General features: G+C 43.7%; 1 protein-coding gene across 2 annotated transcripts in view; it reads right to left on the reverse strand.

The window, feature by feature from the left end:
• Nucleotides 1–16,292, reverse strand: part of LOC106570401 (focal adhesion kinase 1) — a 211,937-nt gene that overhangs the window by 144,464 nt on the left and 51,181 nt on the right. Inside the window, exons 1-2 of one of the 2 annotated variants that reach the window (XM_082961238.1) lie at nt 13,286–13,482; nt 1,825–1,851 (exon numbers count right to left, since the gene is read on the reverse strand). In XM_082961238.1, coding sequence (XP_082817364.1) covers nt 1,825–1,851; nt 13,286–13,304 — 46 coding nt within the window. In that variant the 5' untranslated portion in view covers nt 13,305–13,482. Of the gene's footprint in view, nt 1–1,824; nt 1,852–13,285; nt 13,483–16,292 lie in introns of those variants that run through there. The other variant, XM_082961240.1, reaches the window with a different exon arrangement.

The following is a 16,292-nucleotide window of genomic DNA, read 5'->3' on the forward strand; positions in this document are numbered from 1 at the left end:
TGTCGAGGCACAGGTCTGGGGAAGGGTACCAAAATATGTCTGCAGCATTGAAGGTCCCCAAGAACACAGTGGCCTCCATCATTGTTAAATGGAAGAAGTTGGAACCACCAAGACTCTTCCTAGAGCAGGCCAACCGGCCAAACTCGAGGCTGTAATCGCTGCCAAAAGTGCTTCAACAAAGTACTGAGTAAAGAGTCTGAATACTTATATAAATGTGATTTTTTTTAATTGATACATTTGCACAAATTTCTAGAAACCTGTTTTTACTTTATCATTATGGGGTATTGTGTGTAGATTGGTGAGGGGGGAAAATAAGGCTGTAACATAACAAAGTGGAAAATCTGAAGGGGTCTGAATACACTGTATATACCCACTGAGTGTATAAAACATTAAGAACCCCTCCGTTTTGCTCTCAGAACAGCCTCAATTCGTAGAGGCATGGACTCTACAAGGTATCGAAAGTGTTTCACAGGGAGGCTGGCCCATGTTGACTCCAATGCTTCCCACAGTTGTGTCAAGTTGTCTGAATGTCCTTTGGGTGAGTGAGACTAAACACGTTGTTCATTACACATTCTATAAAAAAAGGTTCTGGTATGGAGTTCTGGTACATGGAATTCAAGTGCCAGCGACTTTACAGCAGTAGAATGATGAAACCCAAATGCCATTTTAGTGTGTGTGTAGAAGTCTCATTAAGGAGTGAGGCGGACAAACAGGCTTCCCAGTGACCTTCATCATCCACCGGACACACACACACTTTCGCTCTCTCTCCCCTTCAGCTCAGCTAATATCCCCTTCCTAAATAATCTCAAGGAAATATATCTTTACACTCTGAACACAGGGGACTAATATGACTTCATTTCGAGGATGGAAGAGTGAGTGAAAACATGCTCGGGTGATGAAATGTAACTTCCTTATGTTGTAAAATACATTTTACCAAGACACATATGATTCTTCATGTTCTAAATGGTTCAGTGGGGTCCTTCTAAAGTATCATTAACATTATACCCAAAAAGTCAGATTTCCTAACCTAATGCATCCCATAATAAACACCAAGCTCTGTTGACAGAGTTCACATGTTGTGGTGGTAGTCTGCGAAGCTGTTTCCGTGGATCCCAAAAAGCTCATTTATCATGACACGAGCTGAATGAGATGTAAAAGACTTTGAAAATAAAAAGCTTGCGGTATGCTGAGTGCACCGCTGACATTTCACAGAGATATACTTGTTTTTGTAAGAAATCTTACGAATTTCGCATTAATATGAAAAGCGTACACTAAATTATTAAAATACTAAAATGAAATGTCTTAATCTATATCCATCTTACCTCTATATTGTTTTATATCCTCCGGATTCAAGAAGAAAGATGACGAGTTCAACACTAACCCTGTAAATGAGCCTTAATTCTCACACAGCATCCAGCTTTGCTGACGCAATGCTTTCCCCCAGATTCTTTCCTACAAGGCTAAAAACTACAAGAACTTGTAAACGGATTATGATAGACACAGGTTTGGACCAGTTGTTTACATGATTTTACCCATTGGTCAAAAGATGCGTTTCTGATTGGTCACTCTAAGAATAGTAGCCTAGATCCTCTTGGGAATAAGTGGTTGTGCCCTTCATATGAGTCAATGTTGGTGCATTAAATGTAGATGACAGACTTATCTAGTAGGAGGCTTCTATTCATCAGAAGAGCACCACTATAAATCAAACCTGTCTTCCAAGGTTTATCTGACCAGGAGATAATGAGAAACTTTCACAGCGTATAAGATCTATTGTAGTTCACAGCATACAGTATGAGATCACTTGTAGTTCTGAAGGCCACTCACCTGTGTAGTAGGAAATTCTTGAAATATCTGCAAGAGAAAGAGGGACAACATGGAGGTCAGTTGGTTTGATAGGTTGTTGATCTGTCAGTTCAGCACATTAGGTTCAGTAGAGTCGAGGCAGCATGTGGTTTAGTGGGTCAATGATAATCCTAGAGGGCAGCCTGGCGGCTCCAACCCAACCCGGTCCCTGGTCATAGAGCACCCCCTAGCTGCCTGGGAGATAAAGCTCTGTGGCTCCCAAATGGCACCATATTCCCAAGTAGGGCACTACCTTTGACACATAGGGGCCCATAGGGGCCAGGGCTGGCACAGAAGGGGACTCCTATGATGACACCATAATCTGTCAGTGTCACAGTTCAAAGTGAACCGGATGGCAGGGTAACAATCTGAAGGAAATGTAAGTCCTCCGGGGTTGGGTTTCAGAGTGCTCAGTGGGACATTGGACATAGACAGACAGACAGACAGACAGACAGGACGGAAAGACGTGGTTTTAGTCTCTCAGGTTTCAGAACAAGGTTAATCAATTGTCAGGAGAGTACAGCCAGAGTACAATGAGAAGGATGAGTCATAAAATTGGCATGCACTTTGTGTGTGTGGATGTGTGTGGAATGGTCTATGTGAGCAAATATGAGATTGAGCCAGACAAACTGCAGGTGGGTATGTAGGCTAAGGCCAACTGAAGTGGTGAAATGTCAAGTGGCAACAGGAATTTAAAAAGAGAGAGAGAGAGAGAGAGAGAGAGAGAGAGAGAGAGAGACTGTTGCCTTTTCAATGCCTCTCATTCTACCCTGGCTTTGTGTTTGAGCATACTGTCTTGGCACCCTATTCTCTATGTAGTGCCCTATAGGCCAAAAGTAATGTACTATGGAGGAAATAGGGTGCCATTTGGATGAGAGTAGAGCCCAAATAAGCCCGTAGACCACAGATGGACACCAGCCATCCAACTCAACAAGCAAGAGGCTACAGAACAATGATCAACATTGACAAGCATGCCAAATAATACCATTTTGCAGTTGGTTTCATATCAACATCGGTCCCATGATCCATCACTTGAACATTATTACATTGACTTGAGATGTGTAGGTGGTGTGGGTCTCTCAGCCTATAACCAGATCAACCAAGCATATATTACTTATAGGGGTGTCTATAGTTGTAATAATTAGATTTCTGAGAAAGAGCTTGAGGCCCAGAATGAACCATATGCCCCTGGACGGACCACAATGTCTCTAGAGTCTGTCCTTCCTGAGTAATGAGTATAGGGTTGGTAAAGAAAACCTAAGTCCCTTAATAATCAATATATCCAAGCGCCAGTTGATCAAATCACCATGTGAAAGGCAGCTTGAGACCTCTGGATTGACTGTTCATCCAGGGCTTAAAAGATTAGTCCATTAGCCCAGTGTCTCTTTAATAGACTAGCATCACCTCGGTGCATATGGTCCTCTCTCTTTGTCACTGGATCACCAACTAAATAGGTCAGCAGTAGAGGCTAGTGATGCTAGTAGCCAGGCTAGCTTTAATAGGACTGATCACACCTCACTGCACTAATGCTAACACTCGCTAAGAACCAGCCTTGACCCGCGTGGCCCATGTCAGTGTCAAGGTCGAGGTCTCTTCACTGTGGTCAGTGTAACGTATGGAGGGCCGTATGGGGCTGTGGTGGACGGCCCCGGTCTGCTCTGTCCCCTGCCTGGTGCCTGACCCCACAAAGCCCCTCTGTCTGGCAGAGGGCCCAAACACCTGCTCCTCAATCTGTCCCCAGGACACACACATTCAGGGAGGGAGATATACGGCCTGGGAGTGCCTCATGCTTACATTTATCTTAGCGCAGGGGAAAGGGGAGGCGAGATAACAAGGCTTTCTCAAAACAAGGCTCTCTCCTCTCCGGTGAATTTGAAAGCTGCTGGCAGCTCAGTGTTGACAGAGAGGCAAAGAGCAGTGTCTAAAACAGACAGACAGACTGAATGAGTGTGGGGGTGTCAGGTAGGACAAACACAACAATCACTACTGTCAAATATGCTTGTCCTCAAGTTATCTTACTGCCTGGCTTTCAAATCCATTTTTAATGACTCAGAATGCCTGATTGAAAAGGCCTAAATGGGGGCTTTCTTTACATATCAACCATATCAACGCTAGAAAGAGATGATTGTTACAGGCTGTGTTTTTCCTGCTTTGTTCTAAGACTGAGGGTGAGTTCCGATGCCACCCTATTGACTAGAACCCTACAGTCCTATTGCCCAATGTAGTGCACTATAGGGAATAGGGTCCTATTTGGGGAAAAACTGCCTCAGTATGTAGCTACTAGAGCAGACATAGAGGGCTACAGTGCTGGCCACCTGTGATGGTCTGGTGGAGGGGTGGAGACGATGTGAAACTGCTGAGACACTTTGTTCTAAAAGAAGAGTGCTGTGTGGGGTCTGGCTTGGGGACAGAGCCTGCCATATATCACCTACAGACACACACACAAAGAGCATTCTGCAAGCAAGTGAATAAATTCAGTCCTCTGAGAGCGCCTAGCGACGCATGCACAGAGGCACACACACACACACACACACACACACACACACACACACACACACACACACACACACACACACACACACACACACACACACACACACACACACACACACACACACACACACACACACACACACACACACACACACACACACACACACACACACACACACTCCAGCCCAGAGATGTACACACCACAGATTGGGGCATCAATAAACCAGCGAGCATTGCCTGACATCATGTGAACCAGGAACGTCACTCACACAAGCTGCAGCACATGTGAAGGTCAATATCTGCTTTCATGTCCAGCCCATATAAAGAGCCATTACCAACAAGCATTCATAACCCATAAGATCAATCATTCAGCCAGTTACACAGGCTAGGCCTGCTGCTGTCCTGTGTAATAATGACAGACTGGGGTTTGTCCAAAATGCCACCCTATGCCCTATATAGTGTACTACTTTTGACCAGAGCCCAGGCTCTATATAGGGAATAGGGTGCCTTTTGGAACGCAGAGAGAGACTAGGCTGCTGACTCCTCTCAGAATAGCCATCCAGCCATCCACAGGTCTGTTATCAAGCTTTTCAATGGCTGTTTTAAACATTTTGAATCGTTTGCGGCTTGAAGCTGAACTGAGGAGTAGGGCTGGGATGATACCAGTTTTGCAATACTTGTTAGTATTGTGGCAAGGAAACAAAACATGAAGTGGATTTAACTTCTTTAGGAAAGCAGCTCTAATGTTGGAAACTAACATCATTATGTTGTCATCCTGAGTGACATGTATTTATTTTCCAAGCTATAGAACACTATTTTACATACAGCAGGTTTTTAAAAGGACCAAATAGTGAGATCTGCTTCTTGTTTTCATTTTAGCCATGGAAAAAATATTGTGATACTGGTATAGTCCTGGCCCTACTGAGGAGACCATTGTTTCTGAAGAGAGTCTGTCTCTTGCAGCATGTTAAAGGAAAGCTGTGACCCTCAAAACACCCTCTTACAACAACATATGTGATTGACCAAGAGACATAACAGGAAATGGGCCCACATATTATTGGAACCTAATCTAATCCAATGGGAATGGTGCTAAATTGGCAAATCCAAATCGCTGAGTATGAAGCAAACACAAAATCCCGGTCTACCACAAAGAATACATCTGTGAGAGTGAGACGCATAATTACCTAGTGAGGAGGTTATAATTCTCCTGGCTCCAAGCTGTCTGCACACTCTCCTTCCTTTCTCATGTCTCTCCTTCCACCTGATTATTCACTTGATTAACTCATCTACTTTTACCTGCCCAATCAGGATTACAATTAATGCTTTCAGGAGACAAACCAAGAGAGAAGGGAAAGATTCTACAAAGAGGAATGGGAAAAGTTCCTGATTCTACTGTAAGTGATGAGAAAACCTCTTTTAACATCCAGGGGTTTGTTCAGTAGAGACCCAAATTAAGCCAAGAGAGAGAGAGGACAAACATTTTACTGATAGGATTAAAGTGAAATGTAGAGATGAGGAGCATCTTTTTAGAGTTACCCGAGAGGTGGGAAGACAGATTCTACTGAGAGGAATGAGGAACACTTTTGAACCCTATAGCCTCCAACACTCTACTCAGCACATTGGATGCAGTCTATCATAGTGCCATCCGTTCTGTCACCAAAGCCCCAAATACTACCCACCACTGTGACCTGTATGCTCTCGTTGGCTGGCCCTCACTTCATATTCGTCGCCAAACCCACTGGCTCCAGGTCATCTATAAGTCTTTGCTAGGTAAAGCCCCACCTTATGTCAGCTCACTGGCCACCATAGCAGCACCCACCCACAGCATGTGCTCCAGCAGGTATATTTCACTGGTCATCCCCAAAGCCAATTCCTCCTTTGGCCGCCTTTCCTTCCAGTTCACTGCTGCCAATGACTGGAACGAATTGCAAAAATCACTGAAGCTGGAGACCATATCTCCCTCACTAACTTTAATCACAAGCTGTCAGAGCAGCTCACAGATCACTGTACCTGTACATAGTCCATCTGTAAATAGCCCATCCAACTACCTCATCCCCATACTGTATTTTTTTTCTTCTCCTTTGCACCCCAGTATCTCTACTTGCACATTCATCTTCTGCACATCTATCACTCCAGTGTTTAATTGCTAAACTGTAATTATTTCACCACTTATGGCCTATTTATTGCCCTACCTCCCTTATCTTACCTCATTTGCACACACTGTATATATATATTTTTTTTCTATTGTGTTATTGACTGTATGTTTGTTTATTCCATGTGTAACTCTGTGTTGTTGTTTGTGTCGCACTGCTTTGCTTTATCTTGGCCAGGTCGCAGTTGGAAATTAGAACTTGTTCTCAACTAGCTTACCTGGTTAAATAAAGGTGGAAAAAAAAGAACGATGCCTGTGTGTGTGTGTGTGTGTGTGTGTGTGTGTGTGTGTGTGTGTGTATGTGTGTGTGTGTGTGTGTGTGTGTGTGTGTGTGTGTGTGTTTCACCTGCAGTGCAAGGCGGGAGGAAGTTCTGTTTCCATATATGCAGCAGGGCATCAGAAGACTGCCAAGTGCTGACAAAGCAGGACGACGTAGCCAAAACAAGGTCAGCTGGACCTCCACTAGCATATAACTATATTACGCTAGGATAACGCTCACCTTGAGTTAGCACAGGCTACTAGGAGAGAAGGACCTACACAGTAGATTCATACACTACACTAGGCTAGGCTATAGGCTAACAAGAAAGATAACCCAACTGTACACAGCAGCTTCACTCCTTATAATGAGAACAATGCACAAGAATTCCCAAAATAAAGGAATGTTATTTGAATGGCAGCATAGTCCGAAGCTAAAGTGTGGGTAGATGTTTTTTATTTATTTAACCTTTATTTTGACAGGGAAGAAATATTGAGACCTAGATCTCTTTTCCAAATGTGCCCTGTATAATGCAATATCCCCCCCCCCCCCCCACACACACACACACACACACACACACACACACACACACACACACACACACACACACACATATATACATACATACATACATACATACATACATACATACACACACACGGGGGGGGGTGTGTATGTATGTATGTATGTATGTATGTATGTATGTATGTATGTATGTATGTATGTATGTACAGTTGAAGTCGAAAGTTTACATAAACTTAGGTTGGAGTCATTAAAACTCATTCAACCACTCCACAAATTTCTTGTTAACAAACTATAGTTTTGGCAGGTCGGTTAGGACATCTACTTTGTGCATGAGACATGTAATTTTTCCAACAATTGTTTACAGACAGATTATTTCACTTTTAATTCACTGTATCACAATTCCAGTGGGTCAGAAGTTTACATACACTAAGTTGACAGTGCCTTTAAACAGCTTGGAAAATTCCAGAAAATGTTGTCATGGCTTTAGAATCTTCTGTTAGTCTAATTGACATAATTTGAGTCAATTGGAGGTGTACCTGTGGATGTATTTCAAGGCCTACCTTCAAACTCAGTGCCTCTTTGCTTGACATCATGGGAAAATCAAAAGAAATCAGCCAAGACCTCAGAAAAATAATTGTAGACCTCCACAAGTCTGGTTCATCCTTGGGAGCAACCACATTCATCTGTACAAACAATAGTACAAACACCATGGGACCACGCAGCCGTCATACCGCTCAGGAAGGAGATGCATTCTGTCTCCTAGAGATGAACGTACTTTGGTGCGAAAAGTGCAAATCAATCCCAGAACAACAGCAAAGGACCTTGTGAAGATGCTGGAGAAAACAGGTACAAAAGTATCTATATCCACAGTAAAACGAGTCCTATATCGACATAACCTGAAAGGCCGCTCAGCAAGGAAGAAGCCACTGCTCCAAAACCGTCATAAAAAAAGCCAGACTACGGTTTGCAACTGCACATGGGTACAAAGATCATACTTTTTGGAGAAATGTGGTCCCCTGGTCTAATGAAACAAAAATAGAACTGTTTGGCCATAATGACCATCGTTATGTTTGGAGGAAAAAAGGGGTGACTTGCAAACCGAAGAACACCATCCCAACCGTGAAGCACGGGGTGGCAGCATCATGTTGTTGGGGTGCTTTGCTGCATTAGGGACTGGTGCACTTCCCAAAATAGATGGCTTCATGAGGAAGGAAAATTATGTGGATATATTGAAGCAACAGCTCAAGACATCAGTCAGGAAGTTAAAGCTTGGCCGCAAATGGGTCTTCCAAATGGACAATGAGTTGTGTCAAAATGGCTTAAGGACAAAAGTCAAGGTATTGAAGTGGCCATCATAAAGCCCTGACCTCAATCCTATAGAAAATTTGTGGGCAGAACTGAAAAAGCGTGTGCGAGCAAGGAGGCCTACAAACCTGACTCAGTTACACCAGCTCTGTCAGGAGGAATGGGCCAAAATTCACCCAACTTATTGTGGGAAGCTTGTGGAAGGCTACCCGAAATGTTTGACCCAAGTTAAACAATTTAAAGGCAATGCTACCAAATACTAATTGAGTGTATGTAAACTTCTGACCCACTGGGAATGTGATGAAATAAATAAAAGCTGAAATATATATGTGGGCGATATATGGCATGAAAAGAAATGGGTCAAAAATCCAACAAGGAATGTGAATTAGATGCTACTGTTGCACAAAGAGCTGTGAGTGGTCGCATTCCAAGGTGACCAATTACAAACGACCGACACTTCTTTACATGTTACTAACTCAACCTTCCCATCCAGCTGCTGGCTATGAGTCTCCAGGAGATACTGCAGACACTTCTTTACATGTTACTAACTCAACCTTCCCATCCAGCTGCTGGCTATGAGTCTCCAGGAGATACTGCAGACACTTCTTTACATGTTACTAACTCAACCTTCCCATCCAGCTGCTGGCTATGAGTCTCCAGGAGATACTGCAGACACTTCTTTACATGTTACTAACTCAACCTTCCCATCCAGCTGCTGGCTATGAGTCTCCAGGAGATACTGCACACTAGTTAATGGTTAATCCCCTGGCTGACCGGAGAGAAACAGGTGTGTGTGTGTGTGTGTGTGTGTGTGTGTGTGTGTGTGTGTGTGTGTGTGTGTGTGTGTGTGTGTGTGTGTGTGTGTGTGTGTGTGTGTGTGTGACCCCTCAGGACAGGAGGTGTTACTGGAGCGTGTAAAGGGGTCAGCACAGGGGTCTGTGGATGCAATAAAGGTCAGTGGTCCGCCTCCAGCACCTCCAACACCTGCTAGTGTGTAACTAGCAGTTACTAGTTACACACAATCACACACACGCACGCACGCACGCACACACACACACACACACACACATCTGTTTACACTCCAATAAGCAGCCTCAGCTCTTCTGCAGAAGCTGTCATACATACCAAAGCAGACATACATGAAAAGAAAAACAACTTGTGTAGCCAGACACTGACACACACGTCATATAAAAGCAAGGCATGAAGCAAAGGTCACTGTCATGCATGAGTGCACTGTAGACACATGCATTTGCACACGCATCCAGTAGACATGCCCTGATGGAATATCACTACCCAAAAGCTACTCTATACATAATCATCCAGTAGACATGCCCTGATGGAATATCACTACCCAAAAGCTACTCTATACATAATCATCCAGTAGACATGCCCTGATGGAATATCACTACCCAAAAGCTACTCTATACATAATCATCCAGTAGACATGCCCTGATGGAATATCACTACCCAAAAGCTACTCTATACATAATCATCCAGTAGACATGCCCTGATGGAATATCACTACCCAAAAGCTACTCTATACATAATCATCCAGTAGACATGCCCTGATGGAATATCACTACCCAAAAGCTACTCTATACCATAAAGTGAATACAGCGTGGACGTGTCTTTTCTTCACCAAACTAGAAACGTTCTTAAGACTACACGTTGTGTGCAGAGGGCACAAGGAGGCCTTTGCAAATGGTGCTTGTTTTGCATTTGTCCCACACATTTTTTCAAGAGGGGTAAGGAATAATAAAGCACCATTTATTATTCCTCAATTATGGATGAGGAAGTTGATATAACCTAGAAAATAGATGACACCACCAGAGGAAGAGGATTGTTGCACGCCTACATCCCTCTCTCCCTCCCTCCCACACATAACGGTGGACCCTGTACAACAAGCTACAGTATGCATCCTCTGTTAACGGTGGACCCTATACAACAAGCTACAGTATGAATCCTCTGTTAACGGTGGACCCTGTACAACAAGCTACAGATGAATCCTCTGTTAACGGTGGACCCTATACAACAAGCTACAGTATGAATCCTCTGTTAACGGTGGACCCTGTACAACAAGCTACAATATGAATCCTCTGTTAACGGTGGACCCTGTACAACAAGCTACAGTATGAATCCTCTGTTAACGGTGGACCCTGTACAACAAGCTACAGTATGAATCCTCTGTTAACGGTGGACCCTGTACAACAAGCTACAGTATGAATCCTCTGTTAACGGTGGACCCTGTACAACAAGCTACAGTATGAATCCTCTGTTAACGGTGGACCCTGCACAACAAGCTACAGTATGAATCCTCTGTTAACGGTGGACCCTGTACAACAAGCTACAGTATGAATCCTCTGTTAACGGTGGACCCTGTACAACAAGCTACAGTATGAATCCTCTGTTAACGGTGGACCCTGTACAACAAGCTACAGTATGAATCCTCTGTTAACGGTGGACCCTGCACAACAAGCTACAGTATGAATCCTCTGTTAACGGTGGACCCTGTACAACAAGCTACAGTATGAATCCTCTGTTAACGGTGGACCCTGTACAACAAGCTACAGTATGAATCCTCTGTTAACGGTGGACCCTGTACAACAAGCTACAGTATGAATCCTCTGTTAACGGTGGACCCTGCACAACAAGCTACAGTATGAATCCTCTGTTAACTTCATCGGGGTAGGGGGACAGTATTTTCACGTCCGGATGAAAAGCTTGCCCAGAGTAAAATGCCTGCTACTCAGGCCCAAAAGCTAGAAAATGCATATAATTAGTAGATTTGGATAGAAAACACTCTGAAGTTTCTAAAACTGTTTGGATGATGTCTGTGAGTATAACAAAACTCATATGTCAGGCAAAAACCTGAGAAAAACCCAACTAGGAAGTGTGGAAATCTGTGGTTTGTAGTTTTTCAAGTGATTGCCTATCCAATATACAGTGTCTATGGGGTCATATTGCACTTTCTAAGGCTTCCACTAGATGTCAACAGTCTTTAGAACATTGTTTCAGGCTTCTATTGTGAATGGGGAGCGAATAAAAGCTGTTTGAGTCAGGTGTCTGGCAGTAGGCCATTATTTTAGTTACATGTGCGGCCATGATCACGAGCTCAGTTCTCTTTCATTTATGAAGACAAAGGAATTGTCTGGATGGAATATTTTTGAAGATTTATGATAAAAACATCCTAAAGATTGATTCTACACATCGTTTGACATGTTTCTAGAAACTGTAATAGAACATTTTTGACTTTTCTTCTGGACTTTAGTGCGCACGCCTTCTGCATTTGGAATAGTGAACCTAACACGCGAACAAAATTGAGGTATTTGGACATAAAGATTAACTTTATCGAACAAAACGAACATTTATTGTGGAACTGGGATTCTTGGGAGTGAATTCCGATGAAGATCATCAAAGGTAAGTGAATATTTATAATGCTATTTCTGACTTCTGTTGACTCCACAACATGGCGGGTATCTGTATGGCTTGTTTTGGTGACTAAGCGCTGTACTCAGATTATTGCAAAGTGTGGTTTCGCCGTAAAGCTTTTTTGAAATCTGACACAGCGGTTGCATTAAGGAGAAGTGTATCTTTAATTCTATGCATAACAGTTGTATATTTTATCAACGTTTATGATGAGTATTTCTGTAAATTGATGTGCTCATTCACCGGAAGTTTTGGGAGGCAAAACATTTCTGAATATTACACATCAATGTAAAATGGGGTTTTTGGATATAAATATGAACTTTATCGAGCAAAACATACATGTATTGTGTAACATAAAGTCCTATGAGTGCCATCTGATGAAGATCATCAAAGGTTAGTGATTCATTTTAGCTGTATTTCTGTTTTTTGTGACGCCTCTCCTTGCTTGGAAAATGGCTGTGTGGTTTTTCTTGTCTCGGCGCTGTCCTAACATAATCTAATGCTATGCTTTCACCGTAAAGCCTTTTTGAAATCGGACACTGTGGTTGGATTAACGAGAAGTTTATCTTTAAAATGGTGTATAATACTTGTATGTGTGAGAAATTTAAATTATGAGATTTTTGTTGTTTTGAACTGGCTGTTGGCGAGTGGGATGATACTGTCCCACATACCCAAGAGAGGTTAACCGTGGTCCCTGTACAACAAGCTACAGTATGAATCCTCTGTTAACGGTGGACCCTGTACAACAAGCTACAGTATGAATCCTCTGTTAACGGTGGACCCTGTACAACAAGCTACAGTATGAATCCTCAATAGAGGCTGATGTTTTGAATGTCACTGATGGTCCCCGGTACGATTGCGTGAAGAGATAATATAATCAACCAATAAAATAATGTGCTATCATCATCATCATCATCATCATCATCATCATCATCCTAAATGCATCTCAAAATGACGCTCATTAAAATACTCCGCTAAGACCTGTTATAATTGTCCAATTAATTTAATTTCTGACCACATTAAGTGTCCATATCACTTTGCTACCATTACAGATAATACAGATAGGAGATTAAAAATCACCCTAAAATCACACACACAGCCCCACACACACACACACACACACACACACACACACACACACACACACACACTGAGAGAGAGAGGAGAATACTATATTGCTAATGCTGTTCCATTCAGCAAGCTAGCCTAGCGTACACCACAGCAGGGTAGCAGTGTAGTCTACACTATAGGAGAACAGAGCAGCAACGAGAGAGAGAAAACCTTACCGTGATAGAGTCCTTCCATTAAAAGAAGAAAAGCCCAGAGAGAAGAATATATGATCTACTTATTAGTACACAAAGCTGTGAGAGCCTCAGGAACGTGGTGCCTCCTTTACACGCCTTAACCAAGATGGAATGAATAACAATATCCTGCCATGTACAACAGAGCAGCCTTCCTTCTCAGACTATGGAGAGCCAGAGAGAGAGAGAGAGAGAGAGAGAGAGAGAGAGAGAGAGAGAGAGAGAGAGAGTGTGTGTGTGTGTGTGTGTGTGTGTGTGCGCACACACAGCCGGCGGACGGACTGCCTCCAAATGACAGAGAGAGGGGGATGAGAGAGGGGGATGAGAGAGGGGGATGGAAACAGGAGGAGGCGGGAGTCTTTGTCTCTCTGAAGGAGAGGGGAGGGGAGCGAGAGGGGGAAGTGCAGGAGGAGGTGGGAGGGGAAAGTGCAGGAGGAGGAGGGAATAGAAAGAGGAATGGGGAGAAAGCAGGGTGAGAAACAGAGATAGAGGGAATTGAGAGCGGGAAAGGGAGGAAAAGAGGAAAAGAGGAGAGGGAGAGACAGAGGGAGACAGACAGAAAGGAAGGTAAATCACACGTCACCAACAAAAGCCGTCCATCACAGTACATGGTCGTTAGCCCTCAATGGAGACAGCTCAGAGCAGACAACCAGCTTCCTGTAGCTACCATCACACCGCTTACTGTCTACACACAGCAGACCGTCACACATAGCCTGGTCTCTCACTCTCTCTACCCTAACAGGGATAGACGGAAGAGGGATGGAGGGGGCTCAAAAGGGGGTGTTGGTACGCCACAATTGGCAGAATTTCTCCCACTAAATCTAATCTTCTCAATGACTCTTCCGGGCCACTTTTCAATCAAGAGTCTTGTTTTCACCACGGAACAAACAACCTGGCCGCAGTACAAGTTACGCGTTAGTATTGTGGCAAGGAAACAAAACACAAAGCAGATTTAACATCTTTAGGAGAACAGCTCTAATGTTGGAAACAAACATCATTATGTTGTCATCCAGAGTCACGTATTTATTTCTGAAGCTAGATCACACAATATTTTACGTAGAGCAGATTTTTAAAGGACTGACAAAGAATTTGGTCTGCTATGTGTTTTCATTGTTGACATGGAAAAACTAGCGCGATAGTGGTATCTTCACAGCCCGAGTACAAGTAGAGCTGTTAGTGAGGACTAGTGAGGAGGACACAGGGAGCAATATAGCCTGCTGTGTGTGTGTGTGTGTGTGTGTGTGTGTGTGTGTGTGTGTGTGTGTGTGTGTGTGTGTGTGTTCAGTGTGTGATTAATGGATAGCTCATTTGAACAAGTGTCAGTGATCCCCTCTTAGACAACTAGAGGGAGTGAAGTCAGGGTAGTAGGTGTAGTCTTGCCTACACACCAAGCACTTATCAAAATAGGACTGCAGTTTAGGGCAATACAAGGGTCCTGTGTTGGCTTTGTCCCAACTGCGTATAGACTTCCAAGACGATTCGATACATATCTAGATACATGGGCTCCGATACAATACAGGAACAATAAGTTATAGTTTTAAAGGATTCGGTTTGATTAGAGAATGAATCAATGCGATTCGATGCACTAACATTTGTTGCATAAACACATTCATTTTCCATTCTAAATGAAAATGTGCTGCTGATGGAGCTCATGGGCTGGGCCTCTCTGAGCTGGATCTGTCTGAGCGTGTGTGTGACTGACGTGTGTGTGTGATGTGGCGCTGGACATTAGAGCGGCAGCGTTTTCATTTACCAGACCCATATGTATTGAGTGAGGGACCTAATCCGTCCACCCTGATCAAAATCAATGTTCAGAAGAAAGTTGATCTCAAATAATTGCCTGACTTATTTGTCGGACATCAAGTGTACGGCGTCATTTTGAAACGAGACATGAAGAAAAACTTCAAGAATGACGCGGACAAGGCTGAAGGAATCAAGGGGACCGTGTCCAGGGATGAAAAGATAAGCAGTATGTTTACAGATCTACATGCTGTAAAAATCAAGCTACAGAGGGGAGCTACAAAGGTGCGCAGTGCATTGCTAAAATGGAAAACCATTTACTAATGGGGAATATATCAAGGAGGCTTTCCTCAGTAGTTCACAGGCTTTATTAGATGGATTGCCTAACAAAGACACAATCACCTCAAAGATAAAAACATGCCTGTGTCTGCCAGAACTGTTGAAAGCCGCGTTACCGAGACGGATGAAAATGTCAAGGAGCAGCAAACTGTAGCGTTAAAAGATGCCCCTGTGTGGCTCTTGATGAAAGTTTGGCAGTTGCAAGACACTGACTCAGAGCAGGTACGCAAAGAGCTGCTTTATCTATAAGATACTGACTCAGAGCCGGTACGCGAGGAGCTGCTTTGTCTATAAGATACTGACTCAGAGCAGGTACGCGAGGAGCTGCTTTGTCTATAACATACTGTGACAGAGCCGGTACGCAAGGAGCTGCTTTGTCTATAAGATACTGTGACTCAGAGCCGGGACGCAAAGAGCTGCTTTATCTATAAGATACTGACTCAGAGCCGGTACGCGAGGAGCTGCTTTATCTATAAGATACTGACTCAGAGCCGGTACGCGAGGAGCTGCTATGTCTATAAGATACTGACTCAGAGCCAGTACGCGAGGAGCTGCTTTGTCTATAAGATACTGTGACTCAGAGCCGGTACGCGAGGAGCTGCTTTGTCTATAAGATACTGTGACTCAGAGCCGGTACGCGAGGAGCTGCTTTGTCTATAAGATACTGTGACTCAGAGCCGGTACGCGAGGAGCTGCTTTGTCTATAAGATACTGTGACTCAGAGCCGGTACGCGAGGAGCTGCTTTGTCTATAACATACTGTGACTCAGAGCCGGTACGCGAGGAGCTGCTTTGTCTATAAGATACTGACTCAGAGCCGGTACGCGAGGAGCTGCTTTGTCTATAAGATACTGTGACTCAGAGCCGGTACGCGAGGAGCTGCTTTGTCTATAACATACTGTGACTCAGAGCCG

This window comes from Salmo salar, chromosome 14 (genome assembly GCF_965601325.2).
Source record: "Salmo salar chromosome 14, fSalSal1, whole genome shotgun sequence".
NCBI classification, from domain to species: Eukaryota; Metazoa; Chordata; class Actinopteri; order Salmoniformes; family Salmonidae; genus Salmo; species Salmo salar.